The sequence below is a fragment of the Salarias fasciatus genome, chromosome 5 (genome assembly GCF_902148845.1).
Source record: "Salarias fasciatus chromosome 5, fSalaFa1.1, whole genome shotgun sequence".
Taxonomy (NCBI): Eukaryota; Metazoa; Chordata; class Actinopteri; order Blenniiformes; family Blenniidae; genus Salarias; species Salarias fasciatus.
The window spans coordinates 24,768,513-24,792,546 of record NC_043749.1 but is presented as its reverse complement, the minus strand read 5'-3'; the positions used below and the strand labels follow the sequence as shown (position 1 = coordinate 24,792,546).

The 24,034-nt window shown below is 44.8% G+C and overlaps 1 protein-coding gene across 1 annotated transcript in view; it reads left to right on the top strand.

The window, feature by feature from the left end:
- The window catches only part of LOC115388449 (stabilin-1), a 124,472-nt gene that overhangs the window by 67,550 nt on the left and 32,888 nt on the right, over positions 1–24,034 (top strand). Inside the window, exons 57-58 of the mRNA XM_030091601.1 lie at positions 254–358; positions 23,877–23,993. Coding sequence (XP_029947461.1) covers positions 254–358; positions 23,877–23,993 — 222 coding nt within the window. The remainder of the gene's footprint in view (positions 1–253; positions 359–23,876; positions 23,994–24,034) is intronic.

The following is a 24,034-nucleotide window of genomic DNA, read 5'->3' as shown; positions in this document are numbered from 1 at the left end:
TTTGACACTCCTGATGTAGACCTTTAAATTTCCTTCTTTGATTGTTACGTCCGCGAGCTTTTAGCCGTCACTCTCAATGCTGCACTGAGGATTCAATGCAGAAAGTTTCATGACATCAAAGCCTTAAGAGCTCCAACTGTCAGCCATGGAGCCACAGCGGCGGACTGGAACTGCAGGACGCCTGAAATAACTCCTCTCCTCACACCTCTGATGGATCAGGAAATGTGTTAAGTCGTGTTCCTCTCTCTCTCAGCCTGTAGCTGTGGGAAGAATGGAAAGTGCGATGATGGCGTGGACGGCTCTGGACTGTGTACCTGTAACTCCGGCTGGGAGGGCGACCAGTGCCAGAGGAAAGTGGGTGAGTTTTCCTCCTCAGGACAGGTTGTTTTAGAAATACACTGTTTGACTCTGGTCTTCTTCAACATGTGTTGTTCTTTGCTATGTTTATTGACGCCATATTGTCCTACAGTAATCAGACTCTGTGTGCAATGGCATTTTTAAATGCATCAAGTTTTCCTCCATTATTTTCCTCCAGCATGGAGTAGTGCTGGACAGAATTTTGATAGCAATATATACCGCGGTATATTTTTATCCAATAACGGTGATATGAGTTTTAAACACATATTAGATATTTCGATATAGTGCATTACAGTATGTGTTTCACAACCACTAATTGCTGTTCATGGCGCCGCCGATTCAAGCCGAGCAGAAAGCACCGCAAGAGAGCGATCACTACTCGGCACGCACATCACAGCTGGCTGTCCTCAGCTCATGCTATCATGCTACAAGCTAAGCTCCACCGCGGTAAGTTTGAGCTCCAAAATGAGAACTCGTAATGTAAACGCGACTGAACAAGCTTCCACAAGCTGATTTGTGGCCACGAAATAATAAATCGTGCACACAAAATACTAATTCGTGGCCACAAATTAGGTATATTGATCACTGAACAGTCCAGTAAAGTTAGCAGCATGTTGACAGATGCGGACTTTCGGTCTCAATAACTCTTCAACAAAACGTCAGTAATATACAAAGGGCGCCTCCATCCCATCACTGTGAGGTGGACGACATGCTACAAGCTCATTTTTATTAAAAGTGTCTATCAAGCAGCTATGGAAGCCCATTTCCGCCACTTGAAAAAGAAAAACACACACCTGGTATTTCATTATTATGAGATAGTAAGTCAAAATTATGAGATAGTAAGTCGAAATTATGAGATAACATCTGCGCATGCGCCCCATCTCAGCCGCTTCCTGTATGAAGATTGTCGATTGAGATCTGAGTATTGAGTATATGAATCTAAGTACTGAGGTCTGAGTACTATTGAGATCTGATTACTAAACGTGAAAAATCCAAGCGACTGAGGGGCTGCTCCCGGAAACATCTTGTGGACGCGTCGTTCGTGGCTTTTTAAAAGAAGCTAAAGTCCATTTATGTTCAGAACGTATTTATTTTACACAGAATTATATTATCCATACCTTGTGTGTAAAACCAGAAACAACCAACTCAAAGTGAGGCCACGAAACAGCGGTCAAAAAGTGTGTGGCTCTCTCGGTAAGCTGTGTACCTGACAGGTAATAATCAGCACTCCTTTAAGAGTCATGCGTGACTCATTAGGCTCTAATTTGACGGCGCAACTTGGCCGTTGATCAGCGGCGGAGGCAGCGCATTCCTATTTTCGACAGGCGCAGAAGAGGGTGTCTGGCCGTTCTGCTGCACTTGCGCCGAGATGGGCGTGGCGGCGCACCAGGGGGAGGGGTCGACAGAATCAGCTGGGCCAGTGAGATTTTCGTGCAGAAGGTGTGAGCAGGCTGGGGAGCGGAGGATCTGATGACACTGACAGCTTGTCAGTGTCATGAAAGATACACAGAATCACTCATGAAGCACATAATTGTTTTTATTATCTTCTTTAACTCTAGAACAGCCAAGACGGTCTGACAGACCGTTTGGGTTTTTGGAATTCAAATAAATCTGTTAAAAATGATTCCCCTGTCCTCTAATTCTTTGACTTTTCCTAAATATGTGTCTTGTATGTTTTTCTGAAGCAAATAAGGTCCTAACAGTGACACAAATAATATTACAAAGCATTTATACCTCCAAAGGCCAACAGCGTCTCACAGACCGCTGATAAAAAAAGACGCACTTCACGGGGCTTTTTTTGTTCTGCTATTGATTTGTTTTGGTTCATGCGCGCGTCTGAACAATGAGCTAACTCTGACAGCAGACAATCAGACAGACGGCCAAAAATATCACAAAGACAGTGAAAACAGGCATAAATAAGAGATATAAGGTGGAAGAAGCTTTAGCAATGATACAGGAGGTCAGTGAGGGGGAATCGGATGGCGGAGACGTGTCGGACATCAGCGATCTTTACTGGAGTGAAGAGGAGGAAAGTTCTAAATCAGAGTCAGAACAGCCACGGGCCAAACAGCGAAAAAAAAATGTAATCCTGCTGCCCCAAAAATGCCCGATTGACCCTCCGGCTGCTGTACAGTCCAGCAAAGACCCTGCAGTGGCGCATGGAAGCGCTCACGCGTCACCTCCAGGTATAGAGAGTTACTGTACGCTACTATCAGTTTACAACTAATTATAATAATTATAATATAATATTATAATTATAACATAAAATGGTGTAAAAAAATTAACTAATGTAATAAAATTCAACACAACAGTGAACATGGTAGTTGACAGCAGGAGCACTGCAGCGTCTCCAGAGGTGCCAATTACAGATTCAGGTAAAATATTATATCCTCCATCAAAGTACAGCAAACCATGTATTTTTCATTTCCAAAAATTAATTTTAGAACGAACATATTTTCTGAATAATTACCTTTGTCCTATGGAGCCTGCAGTCCCAGAATCAAATGAGCAGGGTGAGGATGGGACGGTGTGGGAAGGTGTCCGTCCTGATGCGCAGCCGGGGAGACTTATTTTACTAATTTTAAAATGTTCTTGATTATTATTGACGGTTAATAATACAACTTTTTTTATGTGTTTTGGTGTGTGTGTGTGTTTATCAGGGAAACGAGTGCACGGAGTGTCAGTGAGAGGTGACGCTGCGCAAATGCGCACTGTAAAAGTTAAATAAATTTTAAAACCTGATTTGAGGCATCAATAAAGCAGACATGAGGCATTAAAAGGTTTGCTGATCCTCTTGACTTAATATTTTGTTTATTTATCTTATTTTCGCGCTAGATTTCCACCGCTGTCGATCTTTCTCAGGCAAAGAACCAACAAAAAAAAAAAAAAAAGAGAAAGAAAGAAAGAAAAGACAAAAGAAAAACAAACCACACGCGAAAATGATTTCAAGTGGGTCAATGCACAATTCGGCCGGGCCCAGAGCAGGATATGTTGTCAATATAGAGTTGTGACACCAACTCTGTCATCATGAATGAGTCGAAAATGAGGGACTCTCCGCTTTGCTCTCCTCATTCATGCATGAACAGTCTCCTTTTTGTGCTCGGAAGATCTCTCAGGTCATTTTGAACCGGCTTAAAAGAAATCCTTCATATGGAGAATCAGTCCATTTGTCACTCGAGCTGACCAACATACTCCACGCAATGACAGCGGCTTCATTCAGTTGACTGATCTGATTCAAAAAATAAAATGAACATATTTCGGGTGCAGAACTATGTGGATCCCGCACGGCCGCATATGCATGCGTTGAACAGCATAAAAAGCAGGTGAATCATCATTTCTACCTGTGATTTTGAGGAGGAAACCTGCACGATGTCAGAAGTTATTTCACACCATCGGACCAAAACATGGTTCGGACAGTCTTGGGAAGGCTCTTAGTGTGTTTTATTGATCTTGCATCTTGTCACGATGCATTTGCTACAGCCATGCACCTGTCAGTTTGCCTTGTCTTTCTTTGTGAATGAATAGTGTCGTGGGTAAAAGCGCGCACTGTATGTAAAGACCTCGGCGGAGCCGGTCGGCACTCTGAAAGAAGTATGAGCCTGTAAATGCAGGGTGTCTGCATTTTTATTTCATTTGTCTGGCTCCCTAAGCTCTTCAAGAGATTATTTATTTTAAAATACAGTCATACACATTGTTGCTTCACTATGGTTTAGTATTGAGGCCAGGAAATAAAATGTATTTCATCATGTTAATGTTGCAGTGTCCTTCGCTGCAGTGCATTTGACAAAAAGGAGAGGTGTTCATTTGATTGGTCAAATTACGCTCAGCTGGGTTAAACCCACTTTCTCTCCTCCCTCTTGCGCCACCTGTGCCAGTGGGCGGGATGGAGGCGTGACTGCGCCTGGTTCACGAAATTAGGACAATTTTTCTGGACACGCCCTGTTGACTTTATCCGCCGACGGCGAACTTTACGCTCGGCTGACAACGGGTGGACTCGGCGCAGTCTACCAAGTTAGAGCCCATTGTCTGTATACGCCACCTACCGTGGAGACCAGATACAACACGCTCTAATAAAGATCTGTCGTGTTGGGTTGTGAACTGCCAACAGCAATCTGTTGATAGTAGGGATGGGACGAGATCTCGTGTCACGAGATCTCACGAGATCGCAATGCCGCGAGATCTCGCGAGATCGAATGCCGCGAGATTAAGTACGTTTATATAAAGGCAAAAACTCTTTATTAACTGGAATATTGACGGAATGATACATTACAAGGCGCACAGCCATATAAACACGTGCAAAACCCTGAATGTGCTCATATTCATATTTAAAAACCCGGTCGAAAGGGACATGAAATACTGTTCTGCGCATGTTCTATCCGCAAGGAATCTTGGTCTTTTGAGTACACAAACTACTTGTGATACAGTTTAATTGATACGACGTAAAGAAAATGTGCGGAAACGATCGTTCAGTTCTTCTCTTTTATTGAAAAAACGGTGCATCGCATCAAGGAACATTTTACCATGTCTTGCCGGCTCACACTCTTTTTCTAACAGCATGCAGAGAGAGCCTGCAGAGGCTGCGGTGCCCTTCTTCCTCTGTGGTGTCTGTGTAATATAAGGTTGAACATGCAAACAGCGCACCTAGTGGCATGAAGTGCAAATGCAGTCATGGCGTCGTCTGTGCGCCGCGGTTTGAATGGGAATAGGGGAACTAGGCGGTCGCCTCGGGCGCTGTGGAGAGCGGAGGGCAACGTGGCCGTACAAGGGGCACTCCGACCAGAAACTCCATGCTCCGACGCTGCACGTGAGTACCGCGCTGGCCCCCACACCTTGCCACCAAACACCCACCCCCCCAGTCTCGTGTCGTCTCGATCTCGTGGACTCAATCTCACGAGACATCTCGTCCCGTGGAATTTGTGTCTCGTCCCACCCCTAGTTGATAGTGACCACAGGTTTCCAGATGCAGTTGAAGTTGCAACCTCAGCCATATTATGGTTTTATCCTTTCCAACTCAGAGCTGCTTCTTGGTTAAAATCCGTTCCAGGGTGTGTTTGCTACTATATTACCACGTGAATCAGCAAGCACATCAAGTATTTCATTTATTTCAGCCAGAAATCTCAATGTACAGACAATCTAATTCTGTGTTCATTTAACAGCTCCTTGGCAGCTCACAGTGCCAAAGATCTTCGTGTGGGAGGCGGCTGCACTGGAGCGCATGCGCAGATCGTATCTCATAATTTTGACTTAGTATCTCATAATATTGACTTACTATCTCATAATTTCGACTTGGCATGTCATAATAATGACATGCCAGGTGCGTGTTTTTCTTTTTTAAGTGGCGGAAATGGGCTTCCATAAGCAGCAGAAGCAGCTGTAGTGCTGCGGGGTTAGGGGGCCGTCTACAATTTACAAGACGCTGAAACAGTGAAGACAAATACCACAAAAAAAAATAAAAAAAATAAAAAACAGTACAGGGATTCATGGCAGTGTCACCATAATCACTACAATCTTAAGTAATTCTGTACTTAACCTTAGTAATTCGGAGCACTTTGATTTTTCATCCTGGTTGAAGCACCTTTGTTTTTAAATGTATAAGAAAAACTGTGTTGTAGTTCAAAAGTTAAAGCTATTAATATTGAAAAGGTGAGCGTATGGCAGTTACTTCAATTCCCTGTCCCAGTAATATTTGTTTGTTGTTGCTCACTCTTTTATTTTCTGTTTATTGCTGTATTTCTGAGCACTTTTATTTTTCTTCCTGGTTGAAGCACCTTTGTTTGAATCTATAACAACAACATAACTGTATTTAAGTGTAAAGTTAAAGCAATTTATATATAAAAAAAATGAAACTTCTGTTGATTTGATAGTGATTTCATATTTCTTAAATAAAAGGTAAACATTTAATTTATTGTTTTTATTTCTAAAATTTTATACTGGAGGAGCTTCCTGGATAAATAATTTCTAGTTTTACAGGTAGTACATTATGTGCGTGATTCTTAACAGTTTTTCTGAGGCTTTTGTATTATTTATTATATTGGAATTATATCGTATCGACCGAAATTACGACTTATGTCATGACAAAACTTTTGGCCATATCGTCCAGCCCTAGCATGGAGTGACTTGGAAAACCCTCTGCAGAGTGTTCTGGGGTTATTTATTATGAGGAGCTCATTCAGCTGCAGCGAATGCATCGTTTGTGAAACTTGTGGACAGTGTAGAGCACAACTGTGGCTATTCTGAAAAAGTGTCAAAAGACTGCATCAGCTTGTTCCTGTTCAGAAAGTATTCATGGCTCAGAAACTGAGAAAAAGACGCTACTATTTAAAAATATTAACGTCACCATTTAAATATAAAATAAATAAAAATACAGTTCAAAACATGAAGCTACTTTGAGTTTAAACAGCAACACATCCATTCAGGAAGTGCTTGATGTTGACTGACTCAAGGTTAACACATTTTCTAATTGAATTTTTAAAACTTGACTAATTCTAATTAACTGTTCACTTGAAAGTTGATTGTATTTGGTAACTTCCACATTTCTTTTTGTTTTCTTCAAAGTCGCTCAGATGTTTTAATCACAGTATACAAGAAGAAAGAGGTTCATTAAACACTGAGATTGACCTTAAATTATGTCCAGACAGTTATGTGAAACAGTTTTTTAAACATATTTTTGAATCCCATCATCAAAAGTTCAGTTGAAGATTGAGCATCCTTTATATTTATTAAAGTCTTTTTAACTCTGATTCAGCGTTATAATACAGATTTTTTTTTGCTTCAGAGTTTGAAATCACAATAATGATCATTCATACATAAAAGATTTATAAGCACAAACATTTCTCCTACATACATTAAAACAATTGGCCTCAAACGACATTTAAATGTCTTTTTGTGAGACACTATCATCCTTCACAAAGTGTATTGTTTGACAGCTGCATTGTTGGTATTTTTCAGAGGGATTATCAGATTATCAGATTAACATGATGGTATAAACGGAACGGCACACTAAATTATAGTTAATTCAATTAGAGAGATATCTCATAATTTTAATCTGCTTGGATTATTCCACAGAAAAAAATACTTTTGAATATAATTGTCCCATTAACCCGTTTGGCCCGACGGACCCGGTACCGGGTCCAACATTTTTACGCTCCACTTCAACATGTGTAAAAAGTGACTAAAATGCTGTGAGGATGTTTTCTTTCAATTGTGTCTCAAACAATAAGCCTTAATCTCACTAACTGAACGCTCAAACTGCACTTTGATGACCGAGTGTTTGATTTATAACAACTTTAAAATTCGTATGCAACATTTCGACACGCCCCCCTCACCCGCACCTGCCGACACAAAACGCTACAGAACGCACGGTCCGTCTGCTCCATCCCAACATATTTGGTATCTTGTAAAACTAGAAAAGCTGCTCTTTAAGATGACACCAGGCAGAATATTCTCTGAGCCGACCAGCTCCCGTCAGCGGCAAAACAAACCAAAAACTGATCTTCACATTTCACAGCCAGCACCTCAGATTGCATGATTCTCACACACTTCATTGCCAAATCTCAAAGCTATTCACACAAAACACAACATATTTTATTTCCTTACCGTTTTGTGGTCATTTTCCACCTATCCAGGCTCTCCTCTGACCAAAATTGACTTCATAATCCTCTAGCGAAGTGAAAGAGCGTCGTGCGCCACAATGTTTATATGCTGCCTCATGTCGCCATCTTGTGGGCTCGTCGTTCACCCTGGGAGCTCAAATCACGTTTGTTGATGTTCTACGTCTCGCGAGCTTTCCAACGATATGTTACACGTGACTGGGGGCTCATCCAGCTGGGAGACAGCTTCAAACATAACCCCACGAGCGCCGCCGCCATCTTGGATCGCAGGTGCGCCGGTGCGCACTGCAGAGTGAGACGCACGCGGATGGCAATTAGTGATTGTTTCTGATATATTTGGCAATTTTTTAATTCTGAAACATGCACATTTATCTTCATTGAGCTTTTTTACAGCTAATTGTACGTTGTTTTTGTTTTTTTCTTGATGCGCATTTTGCAGATATTATTGTTTACATATTTCAAAGGGTATAATTTTTTGTTTTCTCAGTGATATAATTGGCTATTTTTGTATTGATTATATTGTTACAAATATATTTCAGTTGGAAGCTAAATGTTATGGTTCAGCCATGTATAAAAATGTATTTCATACTGTGCACAATACTGTGCACAATTATAAGTTTCTCCACAAAAACTATGCAGATTCTGATAATATAGTGGCTAAATGTCAGAACCAAAGGGTCCTTTGTATATATACAGACCCTTGTAGTGGAAATTAAAGGTATTTTAAAGTCAGATTCCTTTCAAAGAAAGAAAAAAAACACTTAGTGTAGTTTGGCACAGGGTGGTCTCCAAGTGGCCAAATGGAGGGTTCGCCTGGTACTATCCAAACTGAACCCTATAAAATCTATGTGCTTTGTGCTATTCTCATGAAACTTGGTACAGTTGTAGTCAAGGAGTTACTGAACACAAGCAGTGGCATCATTATGGCTGGCTTCATTGTCATCATGGAGTTTTTCAATGTGGAATCTGAAAAAAAATTCGGTGAAGGTAAAAATTTCATTTTTTTCCTCTACTTTATCAAAATTTTCTCAGGCATGTTAAAATTCACAGTGTTTCTGACACTGGAACTATATTCTCTAAGGTCTTAGCTATCAATTGAGACCAAGATTATGCATATTGTCCAAATAATGGTGGAGATATTGTTGATTTAAAATGGATAGGCATTTTTAGGCGAACCTTGCCACCAAAAACCCTAGGGTTTAACAGGTCCCATTAAAGACATACGTAGACGCGAACAGAACAGATCTTTGATGGAGTTCAGGGAGAGTTTCTCGTGAAGTCATGTGTTGCTCTTTCAGTATTCATATATTTTTTTAAGCATGATGCTTCTTAAAAAGCTGCTGCTAACAAGTGCCTGTATTTCTAGTTGCATTTTATGTTGTTCATATAAAATATGATGTTTTAAGCCAACATGTAAACAACCATTGGACTTTGATACAGAAAAACAAGAAGTGATGACAAATATATAACAACAGGAATTACGAATTGCCCTGATTGACAGACTTCAGCATTTGTGTGTTTTCACAGTTTGAGAACACACTTCTGTTTTCACAATTGAAATATTGAGCACACATTTGAAGTGTTTTGAACTGCTTCTGAAGCTCTTTCAGTACTTAATTAAAACACTAACTCATTTTCAGTGGCGGACCGTGCATTACACACTAAGGCCTTCAGAACAGATCCGCCTGAACCAATCCACCTCTCAATAACTATTTTATGTCTATAAAAAAATCTTATTATACAGATATGCATATAAAGAGTTGTTGCATAGCAGATAGATAATTGTGCAGCCAGAATAAATGCCTTTGCTGAAGTGCACAAATCTCCTACTACATCTGTGCACATACACTGAGCATCAACTTAATAAAACAGCAATATTATTTAGGAAAAGAGGAACATTTTACTCACCAAAATCCCAATCATTTGTAAACAAAATCCATCCTCTTTTCCTTCCTCAAAAAGAGTTCAATTGCTCTGTCATATAGATTATCCGTGTATTTCAGTTCCATCAGCAGATCCTTCTCCATTTGCATCACAGTCAAGGCTGACAGCCGCGTTTGCCCAGTATTTGTGGGGTAAGTTTTAATTCTCTTCAGATCGTCTTCTTCTTCTTCTTCTTTGGAATAATTGTGGGTGGCGGCCAACAACTTAGGTGCGTACCGCCACCTACTGTATCTCTTGGTGAATGAATCTCTGCCCACTGTTCGGACTTCACAAAGGACGACAATTTTTTTTTTTTTCTCCCGCCCACTTAAAAATGAACAGTTATTGGTCAATTTATTCCATCTCTGTCCACCCCAAAACACATAGCCTGGTCTTCCTGGGATTCCTGAACTCCTAACCATTAAGTGAGCTAACTAACCAGGCTCTGACAGTGACGGACGATTCTGATTGGATGACATGCCTGGACAGTAACCCTTTCATTGCTGATGTGAACTTTACAGTAAACTGAACTTTAAACATATATGATGTACTTAAATGATGTATTAACTGTATTTTATCAGACTAAATGAGATTATATAATGAGAATATATGTATGTATATGTATATATGTATATATATATATATATATATATATATATATATATATATATATATATATATATATATATATATATGTATGTAGCAGACAGAGTGGGGTGTGAGGTCAGTTTGAAAGATTGTGATCGTCTTTCACAGTAACCCAGAAGGACACACAGGTTCACTGGTTGACGAGAGGAGTACAGAGGTTCCAAGTGAAAATAATTTATTTTCTTAGAGTTAGGTTCATTCAAATTATTGTAAAAAAACAAAAAAAACAACAAAAAAACCCCACTTAATTTACAGGAGAGCGCATCATTTCAGTCCAAAGTCCCGTGCGTGGTTGGGTTGGCACACACCAACACACCACTGTACCGAGGACATGACACAGGATAACATTTAACATGACAGCAGCTCCAGGACGGACAAAGACAGCCGTGGAATGCCTGCGCTGGAAACGGGGCTTGAACAGGGCAGAACCTAATAAATTAAAAGGGTTTGTTACAGCCTGCACACCTGTTGATTGACGTAAAGTTACCACAACAACATACCGCTTCCTACATCCGTTAGCGGGGCAAATGCTCAGACTAGCACCGGACCATCGGGACCCACGCACCTGACCTACAGCTGCTGTGGCATGCGCTTGACGCGTTCCCCCCGGAGCCATCGCGATACTGCAAGGCATAACTTTCATCACGACCAATACAACATTACATTTCATAGAAGGGGAATTAGCCTTTACCTGCTCTCACGGAGCACCGCTACCAGCCAGAGCCAACCTGGAAGTGCACGAGCCAGAGAACGACCCAGACGTACGAGGGGTTTTTATAGCGCCCCCAGCCAATAGGCTGAGAACAACACAGTCATCCTGCCATATATATATATATATATATATATATATATATATATATATATATATATATATATGTTAGGGATGCACACACAATATGGAACATTTTTAACCGATACCGATAACCGATAATTAACTACTTCTCATGGCCGATACCGATAAGTTCAGATTTTTATATTCAATATAATCTTAAAATAATCTGAAGTTTGTGTACCAAGGAGAATAAAAACATTGAAGATGCAGTGATGAAAAAGTAATACTTCAGTCGCTCTGGCCAGACTATAACAGCAAAGAACAGTACAGACTCTTCACGTGTTCATTTATTTTTTGCGAAAATATCAAACAGTTACAATGAGTAACAGTCTATTTTTTTCCAAATAAAAGAAATCTAAATAAAATCTCCTGTAACTGTTTATACAGGCTGTCAAACTTCTCAAAACTCAGTGGGCTCTAACTTGGTAGACTGCGCCGAGTCCGCCCGCTGTCAGCCGGGCGTAAAGTTCGCCGTCGGCGGATAAAGTCAACAGGGCGTGTCCAGAAAAATTGTCCTAATTTCTTGAACCAGGCGCAGTCACGCCTCCATCCCGCCCACTGGCGCAGGTGGCGCAAGAGGGAGGAGAGAAAGTGGGTTTAACCCAGCTGAGCGTAATTTGACCAATCAAATGAACACCTCTCCTTTTTGTCAAATGCACTGCAGCGAAGGACACTGCAACATTAACATGATGAAATACATTTTATTTCCTGGCCTCAATACTAAACCATAGTGAAGCAACAATGTGTATGACTGTATTTTAAAATAAATAATCTCTTGAAGAGCTTAGGGAGCCAGACAAATGAAATAAAAATGCAGACACCCTGCATTTACAGGCTCATACTTCTTTCAGAGTGCCGACCGGCTCCGCCGAGGTCTTTACATACAGTGCGCGCTTTTACCCACGACACTATTCATTCACAAAGAAAGACAAGGCAAACTGACAGGTGCATGGCTGTAGCAAATGCATTGTGACAAGATGCAAGATCAATAAAACACACTAAGAGCCTTCCCAAGACTGTCCGAACCATGTTTTGGTCCGATGGTGTGAAATAACTTCTGACATCGTGCGGGTTTCCTCCTCAAAATCACAGGTAGAAATGATGATTCACCTGCTTTTTACGCTGTTCAACGCATGCATATGCGGCCGTGCGGGATCCACATAGTTCTGCACCCGAAATATGTTCATTTTATTTTTTGAATCAGATCAGTCAACTGAATGAAGCCGCTGTCATTGCGTGGAGTATGTTGGTCAGCTCGAGTGACAAATGGACTGATTCTCCATATGAAGGATTTCTTTTAAGCCGGTTCAAAATGACCTGAGAGATCTTCCGAGCACAAAAAGGAGACTGTTCATGCATGAATGAGGAGAGCAAAGCGGAGAGTCCCTCATTTTCGACTCATTCATGATGACAGAGTTGGTGTCACAACTCTATATTGACAACATATCCTGCTCTGGGCCCGGCCGAATTGTGCATTGACCCACTTGAAATCATTTTCGCGTGTGGTTTGTTTTTCTTTTGTCTTTTCTTTCTTTCTTTCTCTTTTTTTTTTTTTTTTTGTTGGTTCTTTGCCTGAGAAAGATCGACAGCGGTGGAAATCTAGCGCGAAAATAAGATAAATAAACAAAATATTAAGTCAAGAGGATCAGCAAACCTTTTAATGCCTCATGTCTGCTTTATTGATGCCTCAAATCAGGTTTTAAAATTTATTTAACTTTTTACAGTGCGCATTTGCGCAGCGTCACCTCTCACTGACACTCCGTGCACTCGTTTCCCTGATAAACACACACACACACCAAAACACATAAAAAAAGTTGTATTATTAACCGTCAATAATAATCAAGAACATTTTAAAATTAGTAAAATAAGTCTCCCCGGCTGCGCATCAGGACGGACACCTTCCCACACCGTCCCATCCTCACCCTGCTCATTTGATTCTGGGACTGCAGGCTCCATAGGACAAAGGTAATTATTCAGAAAATATGTTCGTTCTACTCCCCCTAGAACTGCCACCTTAACGTGGTGGGGGAGTTTGAGAGCCCGCATGATCCCAGGAGCTATGTTGCCGGGGGGCTTTATGCCCCCTAGTAGGGTCTCCCATGGCAAACAGGTCCTGGGTGACGGGCCAGACTGAGAGCAGTTCAAAACCCCCTATGAGAAGAAAAAGAACAAAGGTCGTTACGTCGCCCGGTATGGCGCAGCCGGGGCCCCACCCTGGAGCCAGGCCTGGGGTTGGGGCTCGTAAGCGAGCGCCTGGTGGCCGGGTCTTTGCCCACGGGGCCCGGCCGGGCTCAGCCCGAAGGGACGACGTGGGCCTGACCTCCGGTGGGCTCACCACCCACCGAGGGAACCGCAGGGGCCGGGTGCAGTGTGGATTGGGTGGCAGCCGACGGCAGGGTGCCCGGCGACCCGATCCCCGGACACAGAGACTGGCTCTAGGGACATGGAATGTCACCTCGTTGGCGGGGAAGGAGCCCGAGCTTGTGAGGGAGGTTGAGAGGTACCGGCTAGATATAGTCGGGCTCACCTCCACACATAGCCTGGGCTCTGGAACCCAACCTCTCGAGAAGGGCTGGACTCTCCACTTCTCTGGCGTTGCCCGCAGTGAGAGGCGGCGGGCTGGTGTGGGTTTGCTTGTAGCCCCACAGCTCAGCCGCCATGTGTTGGAGTTCACCCCAGTGAACGAGAGGGTTGCATCCCTGCGCCTTCGGGTCGGGGATAGGTGCCTCACTGTTGTCTCGGCTTACGGGCCGAACAGCAGTGCAGAGTACCCGGCCTTCTTGGAGTCCCTGGGAGGGGTGCTGGACAGTGCTCCGACTGGGGACTCCATTGTTCTACTGGGGGACTTCAACGCCCACGTGGGCAGCGACAGTGAGACCTGGAAGGGGGTGATTGGATCGCACGGCCTCCCCGATCTGAACCCGAGTGGTGTTCTGTTATTGGACTTCTGTGCTAGTCACAGTTTGTCCATAACGAACACCATGTTCGAGCACAGGGGTGTCCATAAGTGCACTTGGCACCAGGACACCCTAGGTCGGAGGTCGATGATCGACTTTGTTGTCGTGTCATCTGACCTCCGGCCGCGTGTTTTGGACACTCGGGTGAAGAGAGGGGCAGAGCTGTCGACCGATCACCACCTGGTGGTGAGTTGGATTCGCTGGCGGAAGAGGAAACCGGACAGACTTGGCAGACCCAAACGTGTTGTGAGGGTCTGCTGGGAACGTCTGGCGGAACCCTCTGTCAGCATGGCTTTCAACTCCCACCTCCGGGAGAGCTTCTCTCATGTCCCGAGGGAGGCTGGGGACATTGAGTCCGAGTGGACCATGTTCTCCACCTCCATTGTCGAAGCAGCTGCTCGGAGCTGTGGTCGTAAGGTCTCCGGTGCCTGTCGTGGCGGCAACCCCCGAACCCGGTGGTGGACACCGGAAGTAAGGGCTGCCGTCAAGCTGAAGAAGGAGTCCTATCGAGCCTTGCTGGCTCATGGGACTCCCGAAGCAGCTGACGGGTACCGGCAGGCCAAGCGAACTGCAGCCCGAGCAGTTGTGGAGGCAAAAACTCGGGTCTGGGAGGAGTTCGGGGAGGCCATGGAGGAGGACTATCGGTCGGCCTCGAAGAAATTCTGGCAAACCGTCCGGCGCCTCAGGAGGGGAAAGCAGGTCTCCGCCAACACTGTTTACAGTGGAGGTGGGGAGCTGCTGACCTCAACTGGGGATATTGTTGGACGGTGGAAGGAATACTTCGAGGACCTCCTCAATCCCGTCGCCACGTCTTCCGTGGAGGAAGCAGAGGCTGAGGTCTCAGAGGTGGACTCGTCCATCACCCAAGCTGAAGTCACTGAGGTGGTTGGCAAGCTCCTCGGTGGCAAGGCACCGGGGGTGGACGAGATTCGGCCTGAGTACCTTAAGTCTCTGGATGTGCAGGGACTGTCTTGGTTGACACGTCTCTGCAACATCGCGTGGCTGTCGGGGACGGTGCCTCTGGATTGGCAGACCGGGGTGGTGGTCCCCCTGTTTAAAAAGGGGGACCGGAGGGTGTGCTCCAACTATAGGGGGATTACACTCCTCAGCCTCCCCGGGAAAGTCTATTCCAGGGTACTGGAGAGGAGGATCCGACCGATAGTCGAACCTCGGATCCAGGAGGAACAATGCGGTTTTCGTCCTGGCCGTGGAACAGTGGACCAGCTCTATACCCTCCATAGGGTGCTCGAGGGTTCGTGGGAGTTTGCCCAACCAGTCCACATGTGTTTTGTGGATTTGGAGAAGGCATTCGACCGTGTCCCTCGTGGTGTCTTGTGGGGGGTGCTCCGGGAATACGGAGTCCGGGGCCCCTTGTTAAGGGCCGTCCGGTCTTTGTATGACCGGAGTAGGAGTCTGGTCCGCATTGCCGGCAGTAAGTCGGACCTGTTCCCGGTGCATGTTGGACTCCGGCAGGGCTGCCCTTTGTCACCGGTTCTGTTCATAATCTTCATGGACAGAATTTCTAGGTGCAGCCAGGGGCCGGAGGGGTTCCGGTTCGGGAACCACAGGATTTCATCTCTGCTTTTTGCAGATGATGTTGTCCTGTTGGCTTCATCGAACCCGGACCTACAGCATGCACTGGGGCGGTTCGCAGCCGAGTGTGAAGCGGCAGGGATGAGGATTAGCACCTCCAAATCCGAGGCCATGGTCCTCGACCGGAGGAAGGTGGCTTGCCCCCTCCAGGTTGGTGGAGAGACCCTAGCCCAAGTGGAGGAGTTCAAGTATCTTGGGGTCTTGTTCACGAGTGGGGGACGGATGGAGCGTGAGATTGACAGGCGGATCGGTGCAGCGGCTGCAGTGATGCGGTCGTTGTATCGGTCCGTCGTGGTGAAGAAGGAGCTGAGCCGAAAGGCGAAGCTCTCGATTTACCGGTCAATCTACGTTCCCACCCTCACCTATGGTCATGAGCTTTGGGTCATGACCGAAAGGACAAGATCCCGGATACAAGCGGCCGAAATGAGCTTCCTCCGTAGGGTGGCTGGGCGCTCCCTTAGAGATAGGGTGAGGAGCTCAGTCACCAGGGAGGAGCTCGGAGTAGAGCCGCTACTCCTCCACATCGAGAGGAACCAGCTGAGGTGGCTCGGACATCTGTTTAGGATGCCTCCTGGACGCCTCCCTCGGGAGGTGTTCCGGGCATGTCCCACTGGGAGGAGACCCCGGGGAAGACCCAGGACACGCTGGAGAGACTATGTCTCTCGGCTGGCCTGGGAACGCCTCGGGATCCTCCCAGAGGAGCTGGAGGAAGTGTCTGGGGACAGGGAAGTCTGGGCATCCCTGCTGAGACTGCTGCCCCCGCGACCCGGCCCCGGATAAGCGGTAGAAAATGGATGGATGGATGGATGGATGTTCGTTCTAAAATTAATTTTTGGAAATGAAAAATACATGGTTTGCTGTACTTTGATGGAGGATATAATATTTTACCTGAATCTGTAATTGGCACCTCTGGAGACGCTGCAGTGCTCCTGCTGTCAACTACCATGTTCACTGTTGTGTTGAATTTTATTACATTAGTTAATTTTTTTACACCATTTTATGTTATAATTATAATATTATATTATAATTATTATAATTAGTTGTAAACTGATAGTAGCGTACAGTAACTCTCTATACCTGGAGGTGACGCGTGAGCGCTTCCATGCGCCACTGCAGGGTCTTTGCTGGACTGTACAGCAGCCGGAGGGTCAATCGGGCATTTTTGGGGCAGCAGGATTACATTTTTTTTCGCTGTTTGGCCCGTGGCTGTTCTGACTCTGATTTAGAACTTTCCTCCTCTTCACTCCAGTAAAGATCGCTGATGTCCGACACGTCTCCGCCATCCGATTCCCCCTCACTGACCTCCTGTATCATTGCTAAAGCTTCTTCCACCTTATATCTCTTATTTATGCCTGTTTTCACTGTCTTTCTTTTGGGATTTGGTTGATATTTTTGGCTGTCTGTCTGATTGTCTGCTGTCAGAGCTAGCTCCCTGTTCAGACGCGCGCATGAACCAAAACAAATCAATAGCAGAAGAAAAAAAAGCCCCGTGAAGTGCGTCTTTTTTTTATCAGCGGTCTGTGAGACGCTGTTGGCCTTTGGAGGTATTAAATGCTTTGTAATATTATTTGTGTCATTGTTAGGACCTTATTTGCTTCAGAAAAACATACAAGACACATATTTAGGAAAAGTCAAAGAATTAGAGGACAGGGGAATCATTTTTAACAGATTTATTTGAATTCCAAAAACCCAAACGGTCTGTCAGACCGTCTTGGCTGTTCTAGAGTTAAAGAAGATAATAAAAACAATTATGTGCTTCATGAGTGATTCTGTGTATCTTTCATGACACTGACAAGTTGTCAGTGTCATCAGATCCTCCGCTCCCCAGCCTGCTCACACCTTCTGCACGAAACTCTCACTGGCCCAGCTGATTCTGTCAACCCCTCCCCCTGGTGCGCCGCCACGCTCATCTCGGCGCAAGTGCAGCGGACCGGCCAGACACCCTCTTCTGCGCCTGTCGAAAATAGGAATGCGCTGCCTCCGCCGCTGATCAACGGCCAAGTTGTGCCGTCAAATTAGAGCCGAGTGTGTCAAATATAATGACATCAAATCCCAACTTAAAGCAGTACTATGCTGGAGTTGCTTTAGCGCTCCCCCTACTGGTCTCCTGTGAAAGCTCACTGTCATAAACGTCCTCCAATCAACACATCATGCAAAGATCGTCTATTGCAACACAATGACAGGTATCGCACTCGATATCGCTTTTATACTTGTAATCCCGTTTGAGTGCCATAAAGCAGGTTTGTTCTCGCGAGATATAGTCGGGTCTGCTCCTCTCAAATTGCAAGCGCTGTTTTCAGAACTCAGACCCCGGGAAGAGTGAAGGGACAGGCGAATCACCATGACGAAGTCTTTGTTTACCCCCACAGGTATTCTGAAACACATTTATTGAGGTAAAAATGTTGCATAGTTCTGCTTTAAGCAAAAACTGCATCCTTTAAGAAATGGATTTCACAGAACTGTGACTGGTTTGTCTGCCCAAAAAATGAAGTGAAATGTTTTTTTTAACTATGAAATAAATTAGCTGCTGATTAGCTCACTAGCTAGCGTTAGCTCGTTAGCTAGCATTAGCATCGATGCTAGCTGCAGCGTCTCTCCCTCCAGCTTGTCGGTGTGTTTCCATGGCACCTGATCTCTCGTAGATCCCATACTGCTGTTGTAAACCAGCTTTGTCTGACACAGCCTCCACCCAACAGTAGATTCCGTTTTTGAAAAGCTGCCACACTGCGCAGCTCGTTGTAAGCTGCAGTCGCGTCTCCGAGTCACCTTGAACGCAACACTGGCAGCGGCAGCTTTTGGAAGCTACGGAGGGGTTTAAAAAGCCCTTCTCCTCCTTAGCAGTCAAGATGCAGGGCACAGCGAACCCTTAGAACAAACCCGTGCTGCAGTTGCTGTCTCCTCAAGTCAGAAGTTAAAGAGGTTAAAGGCGCAGCATGCCGGCAAGCCATTTTACTGAACCCATTAATTTATCGGTTTAATTTATCAGATTAAATTAAATTATCGGATCGATAAAAATGACATCATTTTTGCCCCATATCGGCTGATAATTTATCGGACCGATAATTATCGTGCATCCCTAATATACATATATATATATATATATATATATATATATATATATATATATATATATATATATATATATATATATATATACATATATATATATATATAAAATATATATACATATATATATATATATATATATATGTATATATTAGGGCTGTCAAAAATAACGCGTTAATTGCGTTAATTAATTTATGTAATCAATCTCGTTAAAATTTTTAACACAGTTTAACGCATGCGCATTATGACAAGCCTCACCTCTACCAGCGGGTGGCGGTAGTGCACCCGCGTGGAATGCAAGCTGCCAGCAACCGAAGAAGAAGAAGCCTCACCTCAGCCTCGGCTGATCGAGAAGCTTTTTCGGCACTAGAGACTGTTTATCTGTTCCTTTATTACGGATTATTTAGAGAAAAGTAAGCACATACACTTTCAGTACATTATCATTAAGTATTAAAGTTTATTTAGCCTTTTTTTCTGTTTCTGAATCGCGGGGCGGCACCGGAGCGATTAGTTACTTTCACTTCTGTCTGCAGACCTTCTAATCCCTCCAGACAGAATCAGAATCAGTTTATTGTCATTGCACAATGTGCAACGAAATTTCAAGCAGCATCCGTGTGTATATAATTTAAAAGAACAACCTAACAATAGTGCAAATTTAAAAGGAAAACATAAATAGAAAATAATCATATATAGAAAAGAACTTGCAGTATTTGCAGATTATTGCACATTTCCATGAGTGCGTGTCTGTCAGTGACCCTTCAGATTCAGTGCAGTGATGGCTTGTGGAAAGAAGCTGTTTCTTAGTCTGTTTGTCTTTGTTTTGATGGACCTGTAGCACCTGCCAGAGGGTAACAGTTCAAACAGGTGGTGTGCTGGGTGGGTACTGTCTCTTTTGATTGCCTCAGCTCTGCTGAGGCAGCGGGATGTGAATAAGTCTCTGATGGAGGGAAGAGGGCATCCGATGATCTTTTCAGCTATCCTGACCACTCTTTGTAGTCTCTGCCTGTCTGCCTCGGTGCAGTGGGAGAACCACACGGTGATGCAGTAGGTCAGGATGCTCTCGACGGTGGAGCGGTAGAAGGTCACCAGCAGCTTCTCACAGATGTTACTTTTCCTGAGAACTCTCAGGAAGTGCAGACGCTGCTGTGCCTTCTTAAAGACAGCCGAGGTGTTTGCAGACCAGGAGAGGTTGTCGGTGATCACAGTGCCCAGGAAGGTGAAGGTGTGGACCCTCTCCACTGGATCCCCGTGTATGAAAAGGGGAGGTGGATCAGACCTGCGTTTCCTAAAGTCCACGATGACTTCTTTGGACTTTGTGGTGTTCAGAGACAGGTTGTTTGCTGAGCACCACTCAGCCAGTTTCAGGACTTCATCCCTGTAGGCAGACTCATCGCCCCTGGTGATCAGTCCCACCACCGTTGTATCATCCGCAAACTTAATGATGGTGTTGCTGGAGTGGGCGGGTCTGCAGTCCGTGGTGTAGAGGGTGTAGAGCAGTGGACTCAGCACACACCCTGGTGGAGAGCCTGTGCTCAGTGACCGGGTGGAGGACTGGTGGGGCCCCAGTTTAACCGTCTGGGGTCGGTTTGTCAGGAAATCATTGATCCAGGTGCAGGTGAGTGGGGGGAGTCCCAGATCGATCAGTTTCCTGACCAGGGTGTCGGGGATGATGGTATTAAAGGCTGAGGTGAAGTCAACGAAGAGCATCCTGACGTAGCTCTCCTGATGTTCTAAGTGGCTCAGCGCAGTGTGCAGTGTGATGGCTATGGCATCCTCTGTTGACCTGTTTGCTCTGTAAGCGAACTGGTAGGGGTCAAGAGAGGCAGGAAGGCAGGACATGATGTGGTTGAGAACCAGCCGTTCCAGGCACTTAGTGATGATGGGTGTAAGTGCCACTGGGCGGTAGTCCTTATGGCTGGTGGTGGCAGATTTCTTTGGCACTGGGATAATGGTGGCAGACTTCAGGCACGCTGGGATGGTGGACTGTGTCAGGGAGAGGTTAAAGATTTTGGTGAAGACCTGCGAGAGTTGTGTGGCGCAGGCCTTGAGCACCTTCCCCGGTACACCGTCCGGTCCAGAAGCTTTCCTGGGGTTCACCTTTTTCAGCACCCTTTCCACTTCATGTGCCTGCACAGTCAGTGCTTGGGAGCTGGAAGTTGGATGTGGCTGGGGGGCTGTGACTGCAGCCTTTTGGGCGGGGGTCTCAAAGCGTGCAAAGAAGGTGTTCAACTCCTCTGCTAGTGCGGTGTTCGGGACCACTCCTGAGTTTGTATGACCCTTAAAGTTTGTGATCTGCTGAATTCCCTGCCACACCAACCGAGAGTTGTTGTCAGAGAGGTGGCTTTCAATCCTCTGTCTGTGCTCTGCTTTCGCTTTCCTGATTCCTCTCTTCAGGTCAGCCCTGGCAGCACTGTACAGTTCCTTGCTTCCAGACCTGAAGGCGGTGTTGCGGTCCATGAGGAGTGTCTTGACGTGGCTGTTCATCCAGGGCTTCTGATTTGGGAACACTCGGATGCGTTTTTCCACTGTTACATTCCCCGTACAGAACTTAATGTAGGATAGTACAGCCTCTGTGTGTAGGGTCAGGTCCTGGTGTTCAAAGACACTCCATTCAATGTGCTGGAAACAGTGCTGGAGTTGAAGAAGAGCATCTTCGGGCCAGGTTGTGATGGTCTTGGTCACTGGAGCTGTGCCTCTTCTTAGCGGTGTGTAAGCAGGGGCGAGGAGCAGAGACAGGTGGTCTGACTGGCCTAAATGTGGCAGTTGTATGGCTCTGTATGCATGTTTAATGTTTGTATAGACGTGATCTAGGGTGTTATCCCCTCTGGTAGCACAGCTTACATGTTGGTAGAATTTAGGCAGGACAGACTTCAGGTTTGCCTGGTTGAAGTCTCCTGCAACAATGTGTACGCCGTCGGGGTAAGACTGCTGTAATGTATTTAATACGTCCGCTAATAGCGCGAGAGCTATGCTAGTGTTAGCATCCGGTGGTATATAAGCGGCCGTGATTAGCACAGCTTTTAGCTCCCTGGGCAGGAAAAACGGACGGGCTTTGACAGAAATGAACTCTATGTCCGGTGAGCAATGTGTGTGCATAATAGTGTTATTTGTAGACCAGTCGTTGCGTACGTAAATACACAGGCCACCACCTCTCCTCTTACCGGAATCACTGTTGCAGTCCCACCGGTGCATTGAGCGGCCTGCCAGCTGCACTGCGGCGTCGGGGATCCGCGGGTGAAGCCAGGTTTCTGATATGATCGACACACAGCAGTCTCTCACGTATTGATTTCCTTCCATGAGCAGTTCTAGTTCATCCATTTTGTGGATCAAAGACCGTGCGTTGGTCAGAAACATACTCGGGAGGGGAGGCTTGTGTGGGCTTCTCCTCAGTCGGGCTAGCAGGCCAGACCGGCAGCCTCGCTTCTGCTTCCTCTCTCTTCTCCGCCTACGCCGCCTGCCGGGCCCGACAACAATCCACGGAGCGCCGGGCGGTCTCCCGATGTTGTTTGGAATGTTGTAGAAACGGCTCGATTCTGCTGATATTTTTCGTTTTGCATTAAATCCAATATCCAGAAGTTCCTGGCGGCTGTAGACGAGATTTGCGCGTGAAAGGACAAACAAAACACTTAAAAGAAGGAAAAACACGGAGCTACGAGCCGCAGCGTCTGTGCGCGCCGCCATCTTTCAGAGTCTGCTCTGTCTTTTCACGAGTTTTTCAGTCTTTCGGTGTCTTTAAGTGGAGCCATCAGGCTGGAGCTCCGTCTACTTTCACTTTTACCGTCATGTTTTGTCTGCTGCGCGGACCCTAGCGGACAGGAATTCATGATGATTTTTACGTCACGTGGACCAACGTGCAATGCGCACCCACACGGACATGTGAAGCATGGACGGGCAGCAGACAGGAGGCAAAGGAGGCCTGGCATCAATTCGTTTATCAAAACAGAAGAAGAAAGCAATATGGAGGGAGATAAGCCGGCTGGCCCCATGGATTCTACTTGTTTGATTAAAAAAATGTTGAAGCAGTTTTCTGTTCTCCACACAAAAAGGAACACTGGCTAAGAATGCCCTGTTTAATTGTGCAAGAAAAAAGTGTGGTATCTCTTGTTTTTACTTTTCTTGTGGTACAACATTTGTTACAGACCTGAAAATGTAACTCCTGCTAAAAGCTAACTTTAGAGGGACTGCAGAAGGAGCACTACACACACACAGACATTATGTTATGGTGTGCATGTTTTAGTTTTTTGAATATTTATTTTATTTGGAGCCTTAAATATAAAACACATCACGTGTTACATATATATAATCATGTCCTGTCGTTTTTTTTGGTTAATGCAATACAGGAAAAAAAGGTATATTTCAGACATAGTTGGACATTAATTTGTCAGCTGTGATTAATCTGATTAAAAATTTTAATCATTTGACAGCCCTAATATATGTACATATACATAAACATATATATATATATATATATATATATATATATATATATATATATATATATATATATATATATATATATATATATATATATATATGTATGTATGTATATATAATTAAAACTCGAATTTTTTGGTCCAGATTTTTTAAGGCCTTCTCTGAAGGCCGAGAAGGCCCTGAGGGTTCCCCTCTGTTCATTTTAAATTTCACTCCAGAAGACTGTATAACTCCAAGTATAAGGACATTTTTTGGTGTGATCCTCAAATGTTTCTGCTTTTTCCTCCATATCGACTGGAGTACTTTCTTCTATTTTAAATATTTAGACATGGAAGCTTTTTCATTATTTTTGTCTAGGCTTGTCAAGTGTCTCTCTTTGTGTGTCAATGCTATATTTGGCACAACATTCAAAGTCTTTTTCCCCTCGGTGACGACTGCTCTTATCTGTCCGTTCAGGTTCAATCCCGAAGGAGTGCCAGCAGTGCCACGCCAATGCATTGTGCCTAACGGGGGTGGGTTGCCGCTGTAAATCTGGATTTGAGGGTAACGGTACCTCCTGCAGCCCTGAACCACGTGAGTTCTCACCGCGACTGAAGCTCCAGTTTGTTTGTGTT